Below are 25,960 nucleotides of genomic sequence, written 5' to 3' on the forward strand. Positions count from 1 at the left end.
CCAGTAATAAGCAGGAGAAAAAATTCCCACGAATTAAAAAAATCCATACTAGACAAAGGATAATTAACCTTTTTAGATCATTTGTAGTCACAGTATTATGAACTCTATATGCATATTGCTTCCCTGATATTATCATCATCATAATAAACATTTACTGAGCATTTATCCTAGTCAGCAATCATCCTGTCGTTTGTATGTATTTCTTCCCGTACTCCCCATTCATCTTGCTGAGACATGGGTACTCCTGTTACCCTTTCTTACAGAAGTGGATGCTGTGGATGCTGAGGCTTACAGTGCCTAAATATCTTGCTAAGGCCATTCAGGTAATAAATGGTGAAGCAAGAACTCGAAACAAGGCCGTTTGACCTAGACTGCCTGCACTTAACCTCTGTCTGGGTTGTCCTACTGAAGTAGTTGTCGATTTCCCATTACAGGTATGACGCAGTAGTAGGTACCTGGAGGCACTAAGTGCACTCATCTCTGTGGAACACATGATTCTGAGATGAACAAATTAACCTAAACAATGATAAAATCAAAGATCAATAAGTGAGGGGAATATAGAAAGGACATTTAATTTTTTATTTTATTTTTTTTTTATTACTTTGACAGAGGAATCACAAGTAGGCAGAAGTAGGCAGAGAGGCAGGCAGATAGAGAGGGAGAAGCAGGCTCCCCGCTGAGCAGAGAGCCTGATGCAGGGCTTGATCCCAGGACCCTGGGATCATGACCCAAGCCGAGGGCAGAAGCTTAGCCCATTAAGCCACCCAGGCGCCCCTAGAGAGGACATTTAATACCATGTTAAAAAGATCAGGGCTTGACCTGATAGGATTGGAATGGAGACTCCTATTTGCATACTGCAGCTGAGATCATTTGAGCCAGGCCACCTGCATACCAGGCTTGGTGCTGGCCTGGGAGCGCCTTACACCAAACTCTGTGTAAGGGACTTTGGTTTTCCAGGGGAGTGGATGGTGACGATAAAATCACACAATGTGCCAGGCTACCAGATACCAAGTATGACTTCATCCTCAAATTAGTTTGGGAAATCCTGTGTTAAACAAAGTTAAACAGTTTTTTGGTTTTGTTTTTTATTTTGTTTGTGTTTGTGTTTAATGGCAAGATTTCTCAGAGCCTTTAAGATAATAATATGCTTTATGACTATCCAAGAGGTTATTATAATTTGGGAAACACTGAAAGAAATACCTGTTATTGAGTCACTTTCTCAGGTTGCCTTTCTTATAGCATATCTTACTCATTCTAGTTAAAATTTATGACTTCTTTAGAAAAATCCTTAGGAATGACCTCATGTTTTGACTATGGCTCTAATATTTTTAATTTGGTAGTTGAGATTCAAATTTAACTAAAGAGATTCAAATTTAACTAAAAGGTCTTTTCATCTCTCTTTGAATCATGAGTTTCACTTGTAGAAGACGTGTGATTTTGTACCAAAAAGAGGTCTGAGAGTAATTATTAAGAAAATCATTAGGGAGCCTGAGATGGGAACAGCAAGGAGAGTTGATGGCACCCTGTTCGAAGCCTGGTTCCATTTCTCCTGCCTTTACCACCTTGCTCCCAGGACTGGAGTGGCACTGGTAAAATGTCCATCTTCCTGAAGTTGCTATCAAATGCACCTTGGGGTGAAGAGGGGCAAGTGTAGATGGTGGCTCTGATTTTTCATCTCTGAAACCTTAAAAAGCCTAGTTCAGTAGTGAGTTGCACTCAATAATCAAAATGATTCAGTTGAACTATTTTAAAGAAAAAAATATTTTAAAAATTGCAGTCTCTTGCCAAAGAGGTGATTCTTCTTTGAGTTCAAATGTGCTGTCGTTTCTTCCTCTATGTATGGTTTGGTTTGGTGAGAGCTACTTTGAGACATGAGTAGACCAAACGTGGGTCATTAATAGGGCAGAGGTGACTCTTGAATCACTACTGTGTTTATAAAACGTAAAATACACGTATGGGCATTCTTAGGAAGACACATTTTTTTCACCGGCATTCATTGGACTTTACCATCATCAACAAACATTTACAGATGTAAATATTTACAGTCTGCCTGTGAAGCAGAGTTTTAAGATAGAGTTCTGCAGGGGTGCCTGGCTGGCTCAGTCAGTAGAGCTTGCTACTTTTGATCTTGGGGTCATGAGTTCAAACCAACTCCCCCCCCCCCCTCCCCATAGAGCTTACTAAAAAAGAGTACCGCCCTCACTAGGCACCCTGGTTAGATAAGGGATAGACATGTGCCTGAAACTTTAAGTAATAAGACACATATGCTAAGTGTCGAGTGATACAGATAGTATGAGAATTCTGATGGGATATGGTAGGCAGAATAATGTTGCCCCCTCAAAGATGCCCATGTCAAAACCCTGGAATCTGTGAAGATGTTATTTTGCGTGGCAGAGAGGAATTAAGATTGCTAATCAACTGACCTTGATATGAACAGATAATTTTGGATGATCCTGATGGGCTTCTTGTAATCCAAAGTGTCCTTTAAGTGGAAAAGGGAGGCAGAAGAGGTCAGAGTGAGTGAGAGGAAGATGTAAAGATGCTGCGTTGTTGGAGGAGGGGTCCACAACCCGAGAAATGCAGGAGACTTCGAGAACAGATTCTTATGTTGAGCCCCCAGGAGGACAGACAGCCCCAAGGTGCAGACACCTTGACGTTCAGCTTATTGAGACCTGTTTTGACTGCTGGTCGTTAGAACTATAGTATAGTCAGTTTTTGTTTGTTTAAGCCACTAAGTTTTGGTAATTTATTACAGCAGCAAAAGGAAACGAAATACAAGGATGCTGAAAAGAAAGAGGAATCAGGGATAGTTTCATGAAGAAAGTGGTTTTGAGCCAGGCACTGAAGATAATTAAGAGCAATTGTAACAGGGTCATGGAATTTATGTTCCAGGTACTAAACTAAGTTCTTTTTTTCTTAGTTTTTAAAAATTAACATATAATGTATCATTTGTTTCAGGGGTCTAAGCTAAGTTCTTTATACCGTTGAATTCCTTTAGCTCACAATAGCTCTATCAGGATAGCATTTTTTCTATTGTGTAGATGAGAAAACCTAGGTTTAAAGAGACTGAGTAACTTGTGCTGTCACCAAAGGGCAGGACCAGTCACTACCACTAGTAAATAGCTGGCCTTTTCACAAGATGGCAGCTGACATTCATTGAGTACTTACTTTGCAAAGGCAAAGTGCTGAGGATGTCATGATATTAGCTCATGTAATCCTCTTAGACTCTAAGCATGAGGTGATTGATAATTTTTCTGAGGCACAGAGTTGTCTGGCCAGCAAGGTAGCTGAATTGGAGGAAAAGAGACTAGAACCAGAAAATCCAGTCAAGACGCAATAGTCCTGACAAGTGCTGATCAGAGCATAAAATACAGGTAAAGGGGTGCCTGGGTGGCTCAGTGGGTTAAGCCTCTGACTTCAGCTCCCATTGTGATCCCAGGGTCCTGGGATCGAGCACCGCATCAGGCTCTCTGCTCAGCGGGGAGCCTCCTTGCCCTGCCCCCTCTGCCTGCTTCTGCCTACTTGTGATCTCTGTCTGTCAAATAAATAAATAAAATCTTAAAAAAAAATACAGGTAAGGCAGTAGCTATGGTGGGGGTGGGGGGCAGATTCCACAGACAGTCTGCTTTGTTGAAACATAATTCCCTTATTGAAAAACACTTCCCATATTCTCCCTCTCTGTGTGATTAGGGTGCTGCATTTTAATGAGTTTAGACATTTTAGAATTAATAACAGGTGTCAGTATGGACCATGCTGTAGACTAAATTTTTCCACTTACCATAGACGCGTGGGTAGCAGTCACATAAACTCTATAATAAGCCTCCTGAAGTGGTAACTCACAGAGATTCTCTTTAATTTCTTGGTGTAGTAATAACTCGCTTAAGTTCAACAACAGCAAATATATATTTATTGAAAACCTGCTATTTAAAAGAGCAGTATACTAGGGTGTCTGGGTGGCTCAGTCGGGTAGACATCCATCTCTTGATCTGTGCTCAGGTCATGCTCTCAGGGTCATGATAAGTAGAGCCCCATTTCAGGCTGCCCACCAAATGGTGAGTCTGCTTTTCTCCCTCTCCCTTTGCCTGTCCCCCCCCTCCCCCAGCTTGTGCTCATGCTTGAGCTCTCTTTCTCTCAAATAAATAAATAAATAAATAAATAAATGGATGAAAGACCAATATACAGTTTACTATAGGAGTCTCCAAAATGACTTCTAGCCAATTTGGAGACATACCCGAATGAGGGTGGTGGAACGGACTGGAAGGAGGAGGTGAGGAAGTATTAGTGTGAGTAATTTTGTAGAATGAACCCTAGCTTCTTTTCAAGTCGACATATATTTGCAGTTTTCTTTGCCTAAATAAAAGAACCATTTAAAAACTTTAATAAAGCCTCTGAAAACTCTTATCTCATATATGTACAATTCCACCCGTGAGCTATTTGAGTGGAACTACTTCCCCAGTCTTTCCAAGAGTCGCCAAAGTGAGATTCATGATCCATGAATATCTTCCTCCTTCTAATGGATGGACATATTATTTTATTTTTTCTGTTTCTAAGTAATGAGGTAATGATATTGTTCCTGCAGGAAATTCTTTTTCAGAATGTGTGGATCCTTTGGTTAATACTGAATGGCATAGGGGTGTCTGGGTGGCTCAATCTTTAAGCATCTGCCTTCAGCTCAGGTCATGATCCCAAGGTCCTGGGATCAAGCCCCATATTAGGCTCCCTCCTTGGCGGGGAGCCTCCTTCTCCTTTTCTACTGCTCCCCCTGCTTGTGCTCTCTTGCTCTCTCTGTCAAATAAATAAATAAAATCATTTTAAAAAATGGCACAAAGGATTTCTGTAGGATTGATCCATTTTTTAATTAATTTATTTTTTAAGATTTTATTTATTTATTTGACAGACAGAGATCAGAAGTAGGCAGAGGCAGACAGAGAGAGGGGGAAGCAGGCTCCCCACTGAGCAGAGAGCCTGATGTGGGGCTCGATCCCAGGACCCTGGGATCATGATCTGAGCCGAAGGCAGAGGCCCAACCCACTGAGCTACCCAGGCGCCCCAGGATTGATCCATTTTTTAAAAGTAACATATACTATATACTCCCCAAGTTGGAATTTGATAATAATTCTTGGGAGTATGGTATAGAATCCCTTTATAGATAATACTAGTTTTAAAGATACTATTCATTTTAATACCCTAATATGAGGTAGAAGGTAGCTTTCATTATACCACTTCCTATTCTGTTGTGAGCGTGTCTGTAAGTATTCATTCATGTCAGCTTGAGTCTTCCTGCTAATTTCAAAGAATGATTTAGAACTTTCTACTGCCAACTTGAGTTAGTAGTCTAAGTTCCCTGCCCAATGGGGTTTGATTTTTCTGTCCAGTTAAGTGATCAAAGCCAAATCCTCAAAGCCTGAATGTCTTACCATGGATTCTAATAAGTTCTAAGTTGGCCATTCTTCATAGTTTTAATCAAAGCAAAGGATGACATTTGCATTTTTGTCATCTTCATTTCAAAGTGTTTGCCGTATTACTAGATTCAGAATCACCCTGAATAGTTGCACATCAGTAGACTCTGCCTAGCCATTCCCAAAAAGCTGTCCCTGCCAAAACAGGGGCCCATTTCTACCTAAGTGGAATATCACCTAAATATATAAACATTGGATTCATGTATGTCCAGATTATTTAGAATCACAAGTCATCAGGGCAGGAAATTTTGGGTAAAGAGTTCTCCTACAGAGTCACCAACCCATGATAATAACGTCCTCTCACTCTCTTGATCTCAGACCCCTTGATGTACCTGGGTTCCCCCATTGCCTCCCGATAACATTTACACTCACACAGCCAACAGCACCCTTTACACCAGTTCTGCCTCATGTTCTGCTTGTGTTCTGCTTGTGGGGTAGTCTTCCATTTCCTCAATTAGTTTTTTTAACCAGGACACATGGATGAATAGGAACAGGGAATGCAAGCATGTTTTCTTTTTCTCTCTCTTGCTTCACTGTGTGTGTGTGTGTGTGTGTGTGTGAGAGAGAGAGAGAGAGAGAGAGAGAGAGAGAGAAAGATACCTACAAAACCAACAGACTTTACATTGCTATCCGGCCACGCTGACCTTCACATTGAGAGTGTGCTGCTGGCCTTTGGTAGGCCCCTGGAGTCGTTGCACATTTGCTGTGGATGATGCACTGTTCGGCAACTAAATGTTAGACTTGGAGGCTTCTTATTTTTAGGAACTCTTTCTTTTCATATAAATGGTGAGACTTTTGTCTGGTAAGTTATTTGTATGATTCCTGAGTATGTAAAAGTTCAAGAAACCTTTGCAAGTATATTCTCTCCTAATTGTTTAAAAATTAGAAACTCTGAAAAAAAAATTGGAGGCTGGGGTTATATGCCAAGGAGTATTTGATTTGAAATAAATAAAATCCATATGCTTAAAGCACTATATATAGACAAGATGAAGTTTTCATATTCGCTATGAATCTGTTCTCGTTTTTCTTAACGGAGATCTATCCAGATGTTTCATTAGAGATGGCAAGATCCAGATCCCAAATCTGCCCTCGGTGCTTTGTTTTGTTCAGTCGTGGATTTTGAACCAAAATAATAACCATTTATTAATTTGCCAAAAATTCAGCATCGCCACTAGTGTTGTTTCTTGACAATTGCACAATCATCTTGATTGTCATGAAAATTACTTTGCTTTAAGTATGTAAAAAGTTGTGTAGACACACAGATACACAACAGATACATACTACATATATACATATTCAAGCTAAAAGATGGGTTATGGCAAAATGTGAAATCCGATTGTTTTTATACTTTGAGAAAAAATAGTAGGACAAGAACACCTTTTAATTTGTTTTCCATTGTCAAGAGCTGGGGGAATGGGGGTTATTGTGAGTAACAGATGATTTACCCTCACCCTCAAATTATGAAATATATGGGTCTTGGGAGTGTTAAAATGTTACAATCACTGTGCACATATATTTGCAAAGGAATATAACACATACAATGCAGAGGGAATTTGGGAGGGAATGTTAAAAATGTCTTCTAACAGATTATCAACTAGTTTGACAGAGAAGTATGGTGGGGAGGGATTTTATATCTTCTTAGAGCACAACGTATAAAATGACTGTAGAATTTCCTGTTTTAACCAAGAATGAAGGAGAGCTACGAGGCTTTTGCTTCCTGAGTGGACACATTCCAGCTGTGCAGATTGGTCATAGCACATCTGCCAATCAGAACAGGCCCTGGAGGGAAGCCCTCAGATGCTGAGTCTTGTTTACAGGCATCATGACTCTGTTTCTCCCCTCCTCCTGTGTGTTGTACCACTAGGGAGATTTGGGGGGGAGTTTGCTATTCCATGCCTAAATAAACTCTACGAAACTAGGATCCCAGCCACAGCAAATGGTATCCTGGGCAGATTTTTAGCTCATCGTTAGCCACAGGTAAGAGTTGTTGCTTTGTTATATGAGGATGGCTGATCTGCCTCCAGTTTTCCGCTTTGCCTTGAGATATTTTCCTTTTGTTAACAAAACTAGCAGCCTAAAGCTGAAGAAGAGCGATTGAAAAAAAATGATTAAAATGCGTGCTATCTTGCTACGACTTTAAATTTTTAGTGCTCCACAAGTGAAAAAAACATAATGTTTTTATTGAGGGTGGGTAAAACGAAGTTAAATTAAAACAAAAGTTTTCAAAGCGGCAGTAATACGAGGTCACTGTGGAGAGAAACTGGAACCAGAAGCATATTAACATTGTGCTTTTTGAGAGCAGTGTATCTATAAAAACATGTTTTATTGTGACTCTTCCTACATGTTAGTCTTTCAGAAAACATACTTCCTGTGTACTAACTCCTTGGTTTAGAAAACATTTCTTTTTCATTATGAACCTATTTAGAAAGAATTGATAAATACATTTAACTGTGTGAATCTTAATGCCTTTTCTTCCGTAGTTCTCCCGAGAAGTTTTATAGTATGTTTTTAGTATCTTTATGCTGTTCCACAAGCAGTAAAATTAGGGGGGAAAATACGTCCTGTCCAGTCTTTGTTTTGCCATTAAATTCTGTATTGTTTGTATTAATTCAGAAGAACTTCAGAAAACTGTATTTTAATAACATTGCATAGGATTTTATTGTGGCTTACACTTTGCTTTCTGTTTTAAGTTTTTCCAAAGCACTGAGACCTTTTCATTTTGTTTATTCTTAAGCATGTACTGAAAAAAATTATTTGGAGTAAAAAAAAAAAGACAACCTGTGGATTTTGTAGTCCTTTCTCTATTATACAGTTGTCTTCAGGTTAATTAACAGCCTTTTACAGCAGCCTTCAAAGAGGCACATGTGAAAACTTCAAGCAGCCATGTCCTTGTCTCTTACCCTGTGGCAAAGTTTCTCAACATCAGCTCTATCGACATTTTGGGTGACATAATTCTTTGTTGTAGGCTGCATTGTAGGATGTCTAACAGCATCACTGCTCTCTACCTACCAGATACCAGTAGCTCTTTCTCCCCCAGTTGTGACAACCAAAAATGTCTCCAGGCATTGTCAAGTGTCCCCAGGGGAAGGGGGCACTCGTGGTCCAGAATCTCTGCCCTCTATGTAGCACATTACACCTCATTATCAGTGAAATGTTGAAACCCAGCTTCTGAAAAGTTCTGGGCACTAGAGAGTTAAGGATGAGGCTGTCTGGGTCTTAGGGTGTTTGCAGATGTTGCTGTAGCTGACTGCTCATTTTTCCCCCCTCCCTATTCTGTTGGAAGCTTTTGCCAACCATGATTCATGGAATGATTTTTTTGAGCTGAGTAATCTGTGGCTTTTCAGTTTCCTTACTTTCTTTCCTTAGCTAAATTTGTTTGGGTTTTAGCAAAGTGTTCAAAACAGCAAAGATCTTTGAAAATGAAATAATATGTGTAATGATATACTTTCCAAGTAGATGATTTTAACAAACCATAAAAACTTTCCATGCCTATCTTTGTATCCTTTGTACCTCTTCTGTCAGACAATTCCTTTCAACTCTGATGAACAGCCTCATACAGGGGAAGACACAGCAACCTTTGAACAGTCCTTGGTGAAATCTATGGTATGGCAGCTGGCATTTGAGAACTTCTTTCCCAGAGCTTCTGAAGAGTATTTTGACATGTTACTGTCTCCTTCCTTTACAGATCGCAACGAACGAAATAAACCAGAGCATCGTTCTTCAAGGTATGAGTTTATGGTTTTTAATAATTCTGTATAACATTTCTTATTTGGAAAATATTTGGAGGCAGTTCAAGTATCCCTTATCGAGCTGCTGTATATTTGAATCTTCTGTGGCATTTAGAGAAGCTTCACAAGGGAAATACTGTTCATTTTCGGAACAGAAATTCTTTATGAAATTATTGACTACTTGATCATTCCTATGAGTGACAGCTAAATCTTTACTCCCCCCAAAATTATCCCTATTTCCTTCCTTTGGTGGTTTATTTTCTTCCCCTTTCTTTGATATTTTTATAAGATATATATATATATATATATATATATATATATATATATATATATTTCTTTTTTCTAATTATAAAACTAACATGGGCTCACTGTAGAAATATTTTAAACATTCTTTTTTATATAAAGCATTAAAAAAGCCAAACAGCCTGTCTCCATTAGCTAGAGATAGCTGGTTACTGCTAGAAGTTTGGTGTAATTCTTCTAGTTTTTCTCAGTATCTATGTATTCCAGTTGAATTCTTGAAGTCCTTGTTAGATAAATTCAAAGGCCGGAAGGGCTGTTTCACACATACCGAGAGAAGATATATTTCACAAGACCTTCACCAGCACTGAAGAGTATTTTTTAAAATCCTTGTCAAACTTACAGGTGGAAAATGATCTAACTTCTACTCATACACAAAAAGATAGGCCTGTGTTTGATTTTTTTTTTTTTAAGCCTAGTTCTATGAAGGATTATAATTCCTTTAATATTATTTTCACATTATTTCACAGTTCATCACTTATACTTTGCATTTTGTGTTGTGGGAACAGATTAAATGGTAATAATGCATTCACTGGGTTGACTGGGTTAGTAAACCAAACCCTGATGCTTTTAAGGGGCTCCTGGGTGGCTCAGTCATTAAGCGTCTGCCTTCGACTCCAGTCATGATCCCAGGATCCTAAGATCAAGCCCCACATCCAGTTCCCCGCTCAGCAGAGAGCCTGCTTCTCCCTCTTCCTCTCCCCCTGCTTGTGTTCTCTCTCTATCTCGCTGTCATATGATAAATTAAATTTTAAAAACAAAAGACAAAAAAAAAAAACCCACACAAAAACAAACCCTGATGCTTTTTCAAGGTATCAAACCCAGAATACATTGACCTCAAATGAATAAAAATACAAAGTCTATGAAAATTCCATTAGTTGGGTTCCTCCATTTTGCAGAAATTATTAATCAACATATATCAGTGAGGCCTAATCTGGGAGAAAGATACAGTGGAATATTTGGAATGTAAGGCTGATTTTTTTCCAGATATAATTCATATACTTTAAAACTCACTCTTCTTGGTGTATGCTTCTATGAGTATTGATGAATACATATAGATATGTAACCACCACCACAATCATAGAAAAGTCTGTGAGACTGATTTTTTTTATACTTAAAAATAATAACAGAAAAAAGGCAGTGTAAGAGAGAAGACTTTAACTGTGAATGTCATAAAATTGGAATAGTAAAAAAAAAAAAAAAACACTTTGTATGATAAAATCAGGATCCGTAAGACAATGAAGGTTTGGTAAATCAAGCAATAGAAGTTTTAATTAGAACAAATAGAAATCCTTACACTTGGCTCTGAAAGACCAACGGAACATAAGGACACAAGGGAGTTATAACTTAACAGTATGTCTGAAAAAGTCTTGAGGATTTAGTTCTTTGGAAATTTGTGGTGAGCCAAAAATATTAGGTCATTGCTTCCACCTCCCCCAAAAATGTGAGCTTCAGTTTATTTATACTAAAAGAAATAGAATGTCCAATAAAAGAAAAGTAGTAGCTCTAGACCATGCTTTTTGATATTCTATCTAATTCTGGATCCACAAGGCCTTGAAAAATTGATATCACTTGAAGAACTTAAAATAAAGAATAGAGTTCCAGACTCCACTCCAGAGAATCTTACTCAGTAAGTATAGGTGAGTGGGTCCTGGGAATCTGTACAGTAAAGAAGTCCCTCAGTGAGTCTGTTGTGTTGCCATGTTGGGAACCACTAGAATAGAACACAGCAACTGAGTTGAGACTGGGAATATGAAAGAGAAGACTAGGATGTAACTCAAAGTTAAGTCCCAGGAAGACTTGTGTAAAGAGTTTGGTGAATTTTTAGCCTAGGTGTGGAAGTTTGTGGGACAGAAGTAACTGGCTTTGAGCACCTGAAGGGCTGTTATGTAGAAGACTCTAGCATACTTGTTTCTCCTAAAGGCCAGTCTCCACCACCAGAAACCAGGGATCCTGGTTTGGAATGGTGGAATGGCTAATTTCGGGTCTGTGGAGTGGAAAGTACAGGGGAGTCCAGACTCATGGTGTGATGGAAAGATGGGAAAAGCTCAACTAATGGGTCATACCAAAAAAGCCTAGAAGGCAGTTTCAAGAACTTCCTGCTGGTCAAATCTGGAACACTTTGAGTATCAAAAAAAAAAAAAACCTTTAAGTGGTAATGGATTCTAACACATTGGGTTTTTAAAAATCCATGCAGAAGAACTTGTAGAATCAGAAAATCAGAAAATCATCATTTTATAATTCTTAGTTGATTCAGGCAAGGATCATCAAGTGGCTATTAAAAGTTGGGCAATAAATTGTTGGAGGAATGAATATTCACACACACTGCCTTAAAATTATTTTTAACTACAAAGGGGGAAATGTAACTTTTCAGTGAATAGTTCGGGTGATCGCATCCTTTTTTTTTTTTTTTAGGATTTTATTTATTTATTTGACAGACAGAGATCATAAGTAGGCAGAGAGAGAGGGGAGGAAGCAGGCTCCGTGCTAAGCAGAGAGCCCGATGCGGGGCTCAATCCCAGGGCCCTGATATCATGACCTTAGCTGAAGGCAGAGGCTTAACCCACTGAACCACCCAGGCACCCCTGGTGATCTCATTCTCAGTCAGGCAGTCAACTTACATATCATCACTAGTGAGACATCCTGACAGTGTATCTATATCTATATCGATATATCTATATCGATCTATCTATATAGATATCGATATAGATATAGATACTAGATATATAGATAGATAGATATAGATATACATATAGATACCACTGTTGTAGTACTAGTCCTGGCAGAAACAGGTAATGCAATAAAGGTACAAAAAGCCTTAAAAAAGTTCTAGATTAAAAGAGACTGAATTTTTCTTTAACCTGGAATTTTAAAATCCAGATTTCTTTTTAAAAAAAGGTACTTTGGGGGCGCCTGGGTGGCTCAGTGGGTTAAGCGCTGCCTTCACCTCAGGTCATGATCTCAGGGTCCTGGGATCGAGTCCCGCATCGGGCTCTCTGCTAAGCGGGGAGCCTGCTTCCTCCTCTCCCTCTGCCTGCCTCTCTGCCTGCTTGTGATCTCTCTCTGTCAAATAAGTAAATAAAATATTTTAAAATAAAAAAAAAAAAAAAGGTACTTTGGGGATAATTTAAGAAATTTTATTTTATTATTATTTTTTTTAATATTTTAAGATTTTTTTTTTTAAGGATTTTATTTATTTATTTGACAGAGAGAGATGACAAGCAGGCAGAGAGGCAGGCAGAGAGAGAGGAGGAAGCAGGCTCCCTGCTGAGCAGAGAGCCTGATGCGGGGCTCGATCCCAGGACTCTGAGATCATGACCTGAGCCGAAGGCAGAGGCTTAACCCACTGAGCCACCCAGGCGCCCCTAAGAAATTTTAAATATGAATTTTATTTTAGATAATATTTTATTAATAAAACTTTTCTTTGGGATATTTAAAAAATGTTGTTATGTGAGAGAATGTCCTTATTCTTAAGAGATATACACAAAAGTAATAGAGGTAATGTAGTCTTATGTTTGCACAATAACTCTCAGATGATTTATGAGTAAATAAAAAAGCAAGAGGTAGAACTGCAGAAACAGGAAAAGAGTAATAATTGGTGAATAGGTGACAAGCATATGGGCGTTAATTGTGCTGTTCCTTCAACTTTTCTATGGACTTGAAATTTGCAAAATAAAAAGCAGCAGTGGAAGCAACTGTTCTGTGTTCCATCGAGTCCCAGAGGGCAGAATGTGCATCCATGGGTGGAAGTTGAAAAGGGTTGTATTTCTGCACAGTGTGAGGAAGGAATGCCTACCCTATCTGGTCAAAGATGGAACAGGTTACTCTGTAAGGGAGCATTGCCAAGCAAAAGCTAGATAAGCTAGTGTGGGGAATAAAAAGATTCATACATGACTAAATTATTATTCTAGACGGTTCTCGCACTTCATTCATTCAGTAGCTTGTAGGTATTTGTTGAGGCCCTAATCTGGGCTCAGGGTACCACAGAAAATAAGAAAAAGTCTCCAGAGGCTTGGAGCATAGAGCGCCCATTGTCTGGGATTCATACTCCCAATCTCAGCCCATTTACTCGAAAGTCAACCTCCCGGTCCTCATCGCTGGACTTAGGCAATGCTAGTGGTAATCTTCAGGTTATTTGGAAAGTATTTTATCTTTGACCTCTAATTTATATTTTTAGATTCTCAAGGACCGTGCTCCTAGTTTTGGTAACCTTAGCACTTAGTATAGTGCCTGGTCCATGATAAGCACTTAATAAATAAATGCTTGTCGGATAAATGCCAATTATTGTTCAAAGAGAGAAGGGAAATGCCAGTGTCCTTCCTTTGCAAATTGGGAGGAATCTGACTGTCAAAAGCTCAGACTGTGTTTGTTACAGTACAGCAAGGAGTAATGCCCTAATAAGAAAGAAGAAATGTTTTTGCAGGAAGGACCATTGTGTGCTGTGCAGGGGGTCTGACCTGTTGTCCCCCTGCTAGTCTCAGCCGAGCAGGGCTACCTCACCAGGCCCATGTTGTGTCTGCAGATTCATACCTGCTGCATCAGCGGAGCAGAAAGAAGAGAATATAAACAGAAACCCCTTAATTTTGGTATTTTTGTTGGTTCTCTGCAGTCCACTCATTCGGCAGTAAGAATAGTGGGCTCACCGCCCAGCAAGGATGAGAGAGATGTGTTTCTTTTGTTTGTATTTTTATAAGGCTGGACACTCATATAGCTTTCCCTGTGACAAGTGAATAAATCTGGGATGTCTGCCTTTCATTTCATTGCTGATAGCAGGAAAGCATAACTCTTGTCAAGTTAAAGGGAGAATTTAATCAGGTATAGGTCAACACTAAGATCTCAAGCTAAAAAAAAAATACTGCTCAAGCGTCTGTAAAAGGTTTGATGGGTGTTTTTTGATTCATTTGTTTTTATGTTGGCATTCAAAAAATCTGCCTGTTGCTGATTGAGTTCTTTTGTCTTAGAATTTTTTTTTTAAGATTTTTATTTATTTATTTGACAGATCACAAGTAGACAGAGAGGCAGGCAGAGAGAGACAGAGAGGGAGAAGAGGGAGCAGGCTCCCCACTGGGCAGAGAGCCCGATGCAGGGCTTGATCCGACCTTGAGATCTTGACCTGAGCCCAAGGCAGAGGCTTTAACCCACTGAGCCGCCCAGGTGCCCCACTTGAGTTCTCTTGAAGTCAGAACTACCTGAATTCTTGTCTTTGCCTTGTTAGTTTAAATATATAATTTACCAAATTGATGTCCCATGGAACATTCTTATGTAGGATATTAATCAGTATACAAGAAATAAATACCCATGCACAAAAATGCCCATGAAATGGTGAGTTAAAACAAAATTAGACAAATTTCTTTGCTGGGATTCCACTAAGAGTCTTTGATACACTAAAGTGCATTCTAAAACTCCAAGGGAGAGATTTACAATACAGGATTTTAAAAATTTGTTTGCGGTTGTAACTTCTTTTCCCAGACACAGCTATTAATAACATCTAGAAAAATGTGCTATGAAATGACATTTTGGGAAAACTAATTGAGAGGGAAGTAGAGCTAAAGATAATAAAGAAAGTTAAGCCCTATGGCAATAGTGCCAGGAATGGAAAATTTGGAGCTCTTTTTGCTACCCTACCAGCTCTGAATAATAGATCCCAATGACTCATGGGGCTGAAAACCCAGCTACTTTGTCTTAAATGTTTTACCTACTACAAGGAAATAATTTACAGCAGCCAAAAGAAAAAAAAAAAGGCGTTGAAACAAGAACCTTAAATCTACTTCTTCAAAAATTATCACTTGAATCTTTGTCTTCCTGAAGCCTTCTGAAAATGACCTGTTATAACCCCCTTTGATAACTATTCTTAAAATTCCATGAAATTTCAGAAAAATCACAAAAACATTGTTTAACTCAACAAAATGACTCTGAAATTTATGAGGAAGAGCAAGAATAACCAAGGCAGTTTTGAAGTTCCAGAGAGAGAGGTTCACTCCTGCAAGTAATTAAGACAGTGTTTTGTCAGTAAACAGAAGTACAGGTCGAGGGAACAGACAGAATAGAGTTCACACAGACATAGGTGGATACACACAGTTCTAGAGGCAGCGTTCAGATGATGGGGGAAATGGACATGTAAGCAGATGGTCCAGCAACAATTGACAATCCATATTTTTATTTTATTTTATTTTTTAAGATTTTATGTATTTATTTGACAGAGAGAGAAATCACAAGTAGGCAGAGAGGCAGGCAGAGAGAGAGGGGGAAGCAGGCTCTCCGCTGAGCAGAGAGCCTGATGTGGGACTCAATCCCAGAACGTTGAGATCATGACCTGAGCCAAAGGCAAGGGCTTTAACCCACTGAGCCACCCAGGCGCCTGACAATCCATATTTTAAAAAAAATCTCAGATGGAATTTGTTTTATCATATGAGGTAGAATCTAAATACATAGAAGTCCAAAAATGAAAGTGAAAAATTTTGAAGAAATATATGAGAATATCTTTATGACCTTGGGGTAGGGAATGAGTTCTTTTTTTTTTTTTTTTTTTTTTTTTTTTTTTTTTTTTTTTTTAAAGATTTTATTTATTTATTTGAGAGAGATCACAAGCAGGCAGAGAGGCAGGCAGAGAGAGAGGAAGAAGCAGGCTCCCTGCTGAGCAGAGAGCCAGATGCGGGGCTCGATCCCAGGACTCTGAGTTCATGACCTGAGCCGAAGGCAGCGGCTTAACCCGCTGAGCCACCCAGGCACCCCGGGAATGAGTTCTTGAACAAGACTCAACAAGTACCACAAAGAAGATTGGTAAATTTAACTGTGAAAAGTTAAACTAGCAGTGGGGAGGGGCAGAGGGAGAGGGAGAAACAGGGTCCCCGCTGAGCAGGGAGCTCAGTGTGGGGCTGGATCCTAGGACCCTGGGATCATGACCCTAACAGAAGGCAGGTGTGCTTAACCAACTTACTGCTCCACCCAGGCGCCCTCCTGTAGCTCGTTTACTTGAAGCCTAGTTTATTGCTTTGTGGATTTTTATCTCATTTTGTCACTTAAGAGTTACATAAGTAATACATGTGAAAACATTTCTTAGTAGTACAGAAACCTGGTAGCTGCCTTTATTCCGTAGGCAACTATTATTAAGAGTTTAGTGGTTCAGGGGCACCTGGGTGGTACAGTTGGTCAGGCATCTGACACTTGATTTAGGCACAGGTCTTGATCTCAGGGTTCTGGGTTGGAGCCCATGTGGGACTCCAGGCTTCTCCCCACTATGTATGCATGTGTCTCAAATAAATAAATAAATAAATAAATAAATAATAAACAAACATACTTTTTGAAAAGAGAATCTAGTGGTTCAGTGTTTATCCTAGTCTGCTTTCTATGTGTATATGTATAGTATATATTCAAATTATATTTAGAATAAACAGGGATGTGTGTGTATAGTAAATGTGTGTATATATATTCATATATGTATATATTTATGCAAACTTGCCCTTTTCACTTACTGTATTTTAGAAAGTTTTACCATGTCACTTTCTACTTCATTATTTTTTAAACAGCTTAATAGAATTTTCTAAGGTAATATATTATTATTTATTTAATCCATCCTTTATTGATAGCGTTTGGGTTGCTTATCAATAGCATAGCAGAAGTGCTTTGTCATAAACACTTCTTTTTTTTTTTTTTTTTTTTTTAAGATTTTATTTATTTGAGGGATGCCTGGGTGGCCCAGTTGGTTAGGCGGCTGCCTTCAGCTCAGGTCATGATCCCAGAGTCCTGGGCCGGGCTCCTTGCTCGGTGGGGAGCCTGCTTCTCCCTCTGCCTCTGCTGCCACTCTGCCTGCCTGTGCTCTCTCTCTCTCTCTCTGACAAATAAATAAATAAAATCTTAAGAAAAAAAAAAAAAGACAAATATTTTATTTATTTGAGAGAAAGCACAAGTTGGGGTCAGGGAGAAGCAGTCTCCCCACTGAGCGAGGAGCCTGTTGAGGGGTTCAGTCCCAAGACCCTGGGTTCATGACCTGAGCCAAAGGTAGCCACTTAATTGACTGAGCCACCCAGGTGCCCTGAAATAAACATCTTTATGTTCACATCTTGTGCATACATGTATAAGATGTATACACATCTCTGTTGTTTATTTTAAGATAAATTTTTTTAAAGTTTTAATTTATTTATTTGAGAGAGAAAGAGAGAGAGAGCAAGAGCATGAACCATGGGGAAGGGCAGAGGGACAAGCAGACTCCCCACTGAGCAGGGAGCCCGATGCGGGATTCGGTCCAAGGACCCTGGGATCCTGATCTGAGCTTAAGGCAGAGCCACCCAGGTGCCCTAAGGTAGATTTTCTTTCTTCAAGTTTCTCTTGAACTCTTACTCTCATTCATAATTATCTTAAGTCTTGAAAATTTACATACCCTACATTTCTGTTTTCATCCTGAATCTCAGATTGCTTCATGATGGTTTGGTGTCACTCCAGATTCAGCAAGGGCCTCACTTCCACATAATTTGGCCTGAAATGTCACCCCACACAGGGAGGGACTCAAACTAAACATGCAGTAGGTCAGTACATTCAGCATTCATAATTGATGATGTTAAAAATCAGCAACCCCTTTATTGCTAAGAATTTGGAAGAGTCTTGGTTCTCTGCATTGGTACCCTGTTGACAAAGATGTTGAGGATTTTACTTGATCCTTTACCATCATCACATTATGGCTTAAATAGATTAGCAGGAAGCAAAAGATTGAACTTGTTTTTGATCTTCTCCTTTCTAAAATGTTTGTTAAAATGTCATGCTCTGCTGGGCTTAGTTTAACTACTATAATTCTGTAGCATTTCCCTGCCCATATGTTTTGATTCCTGTACCTCTATAAACTATAGCTTGTGTGTAATTACTTTGTGGCATTATGTTTTCTAAGCTCTAAGAGAAGCATTACTTCTGTTGTAGCATCTATAAATGCTATAAACGAGGTGAAAAATTAAAGTGTATGCAGGTTTTTTGGGGGGGGGTGGATCTTTTTGCAATGAGAAATGTGATTCTACAGAGAATCATTCTACAGAGAATGTACATTTATTATGTTGTTGTGGTTTTAAGCAACGTGACGTTAGCATTTGCCCCCAGAGTGATGAGCATGAAAATGAAGCATTTATATGGTTTATCAGTTAGGTAATTGAAAAGTTTTATCAGCTGGCCTACCACTGCCATAGTACTTAGTGTGGGGGCTTCTCTGAGGTTGTTTCGAATTAAACTGTCAGCAGGCAGTTAACTTGGGAACAGCTGCTTGTCCTGTATTCATTACTTTTTCTCAGGATGGGCATGCATGGCTACCCATTTCTCAGCACTCCAAGGAGGGAATGAAATGCCTAGACCTTCCACTTTTTCATTCTAATTCATTTCTCTCTTCCCCTTGGGTTAGTTACATTTTATATGCATCCTTTATTTTTCTGCAGTGTAATTTAGAAGCAGTTATTTACATAGTTCTACAGCATCTATGATAAATGGCCTTTAGTAGAATGAACTTTGTATACGTCTTTGTAGATTCAGTATGTTCCTAGGTTATGGTTCTACCCCAGCTAATAAATATCCTCATACAGCTGGACTTCAGTTTTTAATTGAAATCTCTTCCCTTAGTGGCACAGTATATATCACATTCTTCAAGAGCATTGATTAGGACTATAAACCACAGACACGTACTACCTAATTCCTGGTAGAATCTTTGTGCACACAGTATTGCTCCACAGTCACTCAGTATCCCAGTCACCACCTGTCTCATTAATAGTTAACGGCTATTGATCCAAATTCATTCTGTTCTTACACACCAAACCCTTCTCAAACCAGAAATCAGGCCTTGTCCAAAAAATATAATTTCAAGGTTGGGGGCTTCCCTTTTGACTACGTCCTCCTCTAGATAATAAATCAGGTAGAAATCAAGTTTTTGTCACTTTGGTTCTCGTTTGAGCTGTAGAGGACCTCTGCAAAGATGCACAGTGGACTTGCCCACCCTTGTGCAACACTTTGAACTAAGTGTAGTAGAAAGGAGACAGGTGTGCCCAAGAACAACTCACGTGTCTGTCTCTCCTTCCGGAAAGGAGGGTTGAGAATCAGTACCCTCCGGAAGTTAAGAAATTACAAGAATAAAGGGAAAATGTTGGTTATCTGATTGTCTGAAGGAATAGATTATGTCTAAAATACAAACATGACTTCCATTGTAAACTGGTTTCCTGTAGATAGTCTTGTCCCTGGCCCACTGCCTTATCCAGGGATGACAAGCAGGACTTCAAGTTTAGCCCTCTTTGTTCCCCAGTAGTTTCTCTCTGGTTACAGATTCTAAAGAGAAGTTCCAAATAGAAAAAATTCTTATTAGCAGGACTATACTGTTCAAAATTTTTCCATGTGGTGAATTCCAATATTTAACACCATTGTTTTTTTTTCCCCAATGAAATTGCATTCATTTGTTCTGATTATAAAGCAGATTATGTTCATGATAGAAAATCTGGGGAAAAAATAAGTATATAAAAGAAAAAAATCTATAATCCCTCCTCATAATCACTTACATTTTCATTTTTTTTCTGGTTTCTATCTTTTCAAATAGACACTAATTTTAACATAGAGGCTCATGAATACACTGCTTCATAAAATTATTTTTATTTAACATTATATCATGAAATGTTCCCATTTCACTAAACTTAGAAATTATGATTAAAACTTGTACTACAGGGATGCCTGGGTAGCTCAGTGGGTTAAGTCTCTGTCTTCGGCTCAGGTCATGATCTCAGGGTCCTGGGATCAAGCTCCACATCAGGCTGTCTGCTCAGCAGAGAGCCTGCTTCCCCCCGCCTCTCTCTCTCTCTGCCTGACTCTCTGCCTGCTTGTGATCTCTGTCAAATAAATTTTAAAAATCTTAAAAAAAAAACTTGTACTACAAGATAATAAATTTTTATTTTAGAAAGTTTATTTTATTTTATTTTTTAAAGATTTCATTTATTTATTTGACAGAGAGTGAGAGAGGGAACACAAGCAGGGGGAATGGGAGAGAGAGAAGCAGGCTTTGCACTGAGCAGGGAGCCTGATTTGGGGCTTGATCCCAAGATCCTGGGATCATACCTGAGCTGAAGGCAGATGCTTAACAACTGAGCCATCCAGCCCCCCCACCCCCGAAAGTTTACTTTTAAAAAGAAAAGAATTAAAATTACTCGTAGTCCAACCACTGAATGCTAACTTGGTAAATTGGTGGTTGTCTTATTCTGTGCGCATGTGATTTTATATAATATATAATTTTAAAATACATACATATATATGTATGTAATAATACTGTTACGTACTGTTTATCACAAAAAAATAGTTTACAAAATTTTCCTAGGATATGATTTTTAATGGTATTCCATCAGGTACGTATTTCCTATTGTTAGACATTTTGGTTCTTTCTAATTTCTTACTATTATCAACAGTACTATGATTAAGATTCTTTTTTTTTTTTTTTCTTTTAAAGAGTTTATTTATTTGACAGGGATCACAAGTAGAGAGGCGGTGGGGTGGGGGGGGAAGCAGGCTCCCTGCTGAGCAGAGAGTCCCATGCGGGGCTCAATCCCAGGACCCTGAGATCATGACCTTAACCAAAGGCAGAGGCTTAACCCACTGAGCCACCCAGGCACCCCAATGTGATTAAGATTCTTAAACTTGCATTCTTCCGGACCATCACGGATTAACCCCTTGTGATAAATTCCTAGCAGTGGAATTAATAGGTTAAAATTAGTGGAAAAAAAAATATTTTAAGATTTTTCTTAGTACTACCGAATTGCTCAGAAAAGGGTTTAGTTCTCACCAGGGCTGAAGATCATCCCTGGCCCTGCATTGTCGTAAATGGGTCAGAAGAAAATAAACACTAAGAATTTTGCTTCTTTCAATTGAACTCATTTTTCTGTTAGGATACTTAGGTTTGTTAAGCATATTCATTTCTGTAAGCTTTATTTTAGGCCCCAAATAATACTTTCCAAAGGAGTCTTGTACTAATCCACAGCCTCTGGAGATCCCCTTACCCAGAGCCTCTCAGAAGCCCATCCAAGGGCATTCGGGGCTGAGAGTACCTGGATTTGAGGTGTAGACATCAATGTTCATATCCCTTGAGCCTGTATTTGAAATCGGGAATTTCAAATACAAATTTTCAAATTTCAAGTTTGGGGAACCTTTTAGGGTACTCCAAAATGAACTTCTAAATAAACCTTTTTAGTTATTTAGGTTCTGTTCATACTCGTAGAATCATTCAGAAAGGCTGTGGAATAGAAGGTAACGTGTTTGGGTTCAGACATGGGTTCTGCCTGAGTTAGAATCCAGCTTTCCCACCCAGGAGCTGGGTTCCCTTGGGCAGGTTCTTATTTTTCTGTACTGGTTTCCTCATCTATTCATGGGTCTAACGGGTCTAATAATACCTGTTCCCTAGGGTTATTACAATGATTATTTAGTTGCTGTAACAGTTAAGGTTTAGTCAAAAAGACAGAACCCATAGGAGATGTGTATGTATCAAGAGGTTAATTGCAGATAATCGGCTTGTGTGATTATGAAGGCTGGCCAGGCAAGTCAGACACCCACAGAGTAGATCTCCTCCAAGCACATGCTGGACAAAGTGCATAGACTGAAGCTGCTCTCCACAAGCAGGTTTTCTTCAGAGAAGGCTCCGTTTTGCTCTTAAGGCCTCTCAGCTGAATCAGGCCCACTCAGATTCTCTAGGATAATTGCTCATACTTAAAGTCAACGGATTATTAACTTTAACCACATCCACACAGGACCTACACCGCAGCACGTAAATTAATGTTTGAATAACCAGAGACTGTAGCCTAGCCTAGCTGACACATAACATTGGCCATCACAGTTGCTTTGGATCTCTGTTAAGCAGATGAAACTCACCTGGATAGGTGTTTCATTGTTCTTTCTGCTTTTCAAGATCAGCACTCTTCAAGGTCTTTCATCCAGCAGTTCTGAGAGATCTGTTTGGTAAGTTTATCTGTTTTGTCCTAAGTAACTGTGCAGTTACATTATTTGTGACCCTAGAGAGTTTTTCATGCCAGAGCCCTGGTGTCTGGTCACGCAGGAGTCTACCCGGGAACATAACCTAGCCTCTGTGGAAACCCCCTGACCCGGACAGCATCTGCCCTTGACACCGCGAGGCGCAGTGGTGAGGGGGAGTAACTTACTGTAGTGTGTTTGCTATGCAGCCAGCCTGTGCTGGCGCCTCTGAGAACTGTCTCCCTGTGAGCGCGTTTCCACGTGGCCCTGCCCTCTTTGGCCGTAGCTGATGGACTTCTGACCTATATGCTGTGATCATCAACTTGTTTCTCTTGAAATTTTAGACCAAAGACAGAGCTGAGAGCCAGGATTTCTGGACTTAGAAAATTACTTAGATTTTGGCTCGGCGGGATGTACGTCCTGATGAATACTGCCGTGTATGTTGGTGAACAAGCAGTGAGAGTCCCACTGTAGCAGATGCGAGGAGTAAAGCAGCGACGGTGTGGACGCTGTTTGTGGGGATTTCTAAGATACCTTACGTCCTCATAGTTTAAACCTCTTTTATTTAATTTGAATTTAAAGGCAGTTCAGTTGCTTTTAAGCTCACAAGATAATCTAATACCATTAGAAGATACAACAAGAACAGTGTTGAAACTTAGAAATGAAAATTACATAGTTAGCACACATTGGCTTGAGGACTTTCCCAGACAATAGCCTTGATTTTGGGATTTATTTCCACATAGGTGAGGGCACCGTGAATATATTTAAAAAACAGAGCAGAGTAGTACTTTGTAAGGTATTTATGTACACACCAAATCCCATGTAGTATGGTGCATGAAAAGGGAAATACATTGCTTGTCTTATGAAAACTGACAAACCAGATCTGTGCCTCAGTAACAGAGGTCTCTATCGTTCTTGTCTTCGTCCACCAGCCAAAGGAAAAAACTCCCTAATATGGGACCTCCTCAAGCAACACAAAATACATCTAGATCCATGAATTTCCAGACATTTGTTTGCATATACTTCTTGACATACTACATATCATAAATAAATCCCAAAAGTGATGGAAGTCTTAAATCATTTTCTAATACTTTTCAAGACACCTTCTCCCTTCCTCCACTACCGCTTCTGATTTAAATCTTCCAGCCTTGGGCTGTGTGGTGAAAGAGAGCAAGTTCTCAAGGTTTCTTGGTAACTAATCCACGGTTCTCACTTGCATAAGTGTTTTGTGTATGTGTGTTTTCCCCATTTAAATTATAAACACCTTTTTTCCAATTGATAAATCTGGGATATAAATAGGACCTACCACTAGGAGTGGGTGTGTTGATCAAGAGAGTTGAAAGACGTGAAAAATTAGAGCAACACTCAGTCAGGTTTCATGGTCGTTATTCCCAGAATGCATCAGTTACCACATCTAACTCCCTTCCCTCCAAGTTAGATTAAGTGATTGATTCTTATTAAGTAGAACTGAAATTGGGATCTTGGTATTTTCTTAAGTTTGATATTAAAAAATTTTAGTATAGTGGGTAAAAGAGATCCAATCCAGTAATGTCATATTAGAGATGAGGAAATTTGTACCAAGAGATACGACTGTGCTCACAAGTGAGTAGTGACAGGGCTGAGACCAGATCTCACTCCTCTGAACTCTTCACACAGTCCACTCGCTGTATCTGACCACCATCAAAGGGACCCTTGGCCTAAGTCCTTCATTCTTTGTGAATTTACTTGTAGTCTTAATGAAACAGGTGCTTTCTGTACAAGGGTAGGTCACCTCTTACTTCTCCCTGGCCTTTTACTTGCATACAGAAGAGACTTGATCTCAGTATTTAAATAAAATACTACCCTTTCTTACTCTTAAACAGTGATTGTTGATTCTCAACAAAGCCTTCAGATCTCCCATAGATTTGTTCTGCTTAATCCTGAGGGAAAATCACAAATTATATTTGTGTTAGGCCTGATGTTGGAAGAATCATGACTAAAAAAATAACATCTCCATGAAACATTGAGGAATGCAAATTTGACATCAAACAGATGTATTGGGGGTTTCTGTACGATGACATATTTGAAAGTGGGATTCACTAATACTCAACAAATAGTTGTATGTGGTAAACACTCTACAAGGCACTGAGGTAGTTTATACTAAATTCAGGGAAATGGAACCCTAAAAAATAAATCTACAAAAATTTCACCTCATCCTAATTTACTTTAAACTCTGTTAAGGGTAGCAGTCTTCATATCTCATGAATTTTTTTTCCGTTTGCTGGTAAATTCTCTTATTCATAAAATACCATCCCAAATATCTTGTCTTAATATGGAGCTAGTCAAAGTGGCATGCCCCATGAATAGGCTTGACCTTATCTCAGTTTGGACCTAACTTAACCTTGAGAAGAAATGTTTGGGTTTTGACAGTGTTTTTGTTGTTCTGGTGAACAATGCTGTCACTCAGTGTTTATAGTTCAGTGTTACACCAATTCCTGTAGGAGATCTTTTCTAGAACCTTCTGTAATCTCTTACAACTAAAACATGGAAAAGTAGAGTTTACATGATCAGAGTGTTCAAAAACACATACATAATTGTGACAGATGTCACATACTAGTATAAGATGTAAACAGTAGGGGAAAGTAGGTGTGGGGTATAAGAAAACTCAACATTTCCACAAATCTGAAGCTATTACAAAATTTTACAATTTTAAAAGAGATCTTTCTCCACAAAACATAACGTACAAAATTACTGTGGCAGAATAAGTTGCAGCGATTCAATATTAGCAAAGTGAGCAGCTTTCCTTCTGCTTCACCAGGTGGTATAAGATGAAGTGATTGAGGCTGAATTACTTCAATGAGGGAAAGGTCGTTGTTCCTATAAAAAAATCCTAGTTTTAGAACGAACACTTCTGAAATGTTAGCGTTAAAAGGAAATACAAGTACAGTCTATGTTAAACTTACAATAAATCAGGACCAAAGTTACTACTTGAAACATTTTGAGATCACAAGGATTAAAATGGACAAACTGAAGATCCCTCCCTAATTACTTTGGCATAATTCTAGCTGGAGCACAGATCATCTCGTATTATAGTTTATATGTATAAGTCTGGCCCCCCGCACCGGAAGAATTATGCTCATCTTTGTGCCTTCAGGTTTGATACAGAACAGATGATAAGTTAATGTTCCTTGATTTGAGAGAAGGACTAGAAACACCTAGAAATCTGAGGAGCTCAAGAAATGTATTCCATTTTGAAGCTACTTGCAAAAATAAATAAGTGAGCTGGAGAAAACCTTCCTGATTTTTATTTGTGTGTTGGTTATCTTGACACACTGTTGTCTTCTCAGGCTGCCGAAATCATCTGGTAGCTCTGCTACCCTACCCCACTTCCCAGGATTGTTCTACATCGCTGGTGACAATGGTGGGGGAACGGTTGCTGCTGTTGTTGACTGTCCTTTCAGGGGAATTGCACCGAGTCTTTCTCAGACCCTTGGTGTCAGGGTTGTGGCTTGTGGGAATGAGGTAATATCTGGA

At 39.1% G+C, this 25,960-nt stretch overlaps 1 protein-coding gene across 8 annotated transcripts in view; it reads left to right on the plus strand.

The window, feature by feature from the left end:
- The window catches only part of SH3D19 (SH3 domain containing 19), a 179,792-nt gene that overhangs the window by 82,365 nt on the left and 71,467 nt on the right, over positions 1–25,960 (plus strand). For 6 of the 8 annotated variants that reach the window (XM_059175508.1, XM_059175516.1, XM_059175536.1 and 3 more), the window contains exon 2: positions 9,145–9,184. In XM_059175508.1, coding sequence (XP_059031491.1) covers positions 9,145–9,184 — 40 coding nt within the window. Of the gene's footprint in view, positions 1–7,277; positions 7,437–9,144; positions 9,185–25,960 lie in introns of those variants that run through there. The other 2 variants (XM_059175553.1, XM_059175570.1) reach the window with 2 other exon arrangements.

Source organism: Mustela lutreola, chromosome 1 (genome assembly GCF_030435805.1).
Source record: "Mustela lutreola isolate mMusLut2 chromosome 1, mMusLut2.pri, whole genome shotgun sequence".
Lineage (NCBI taxonomy): Eukaryota > Metazoa > Chordata > Mammalia > Carnivora > Mustelidae > Mustela > Mustela lutreola.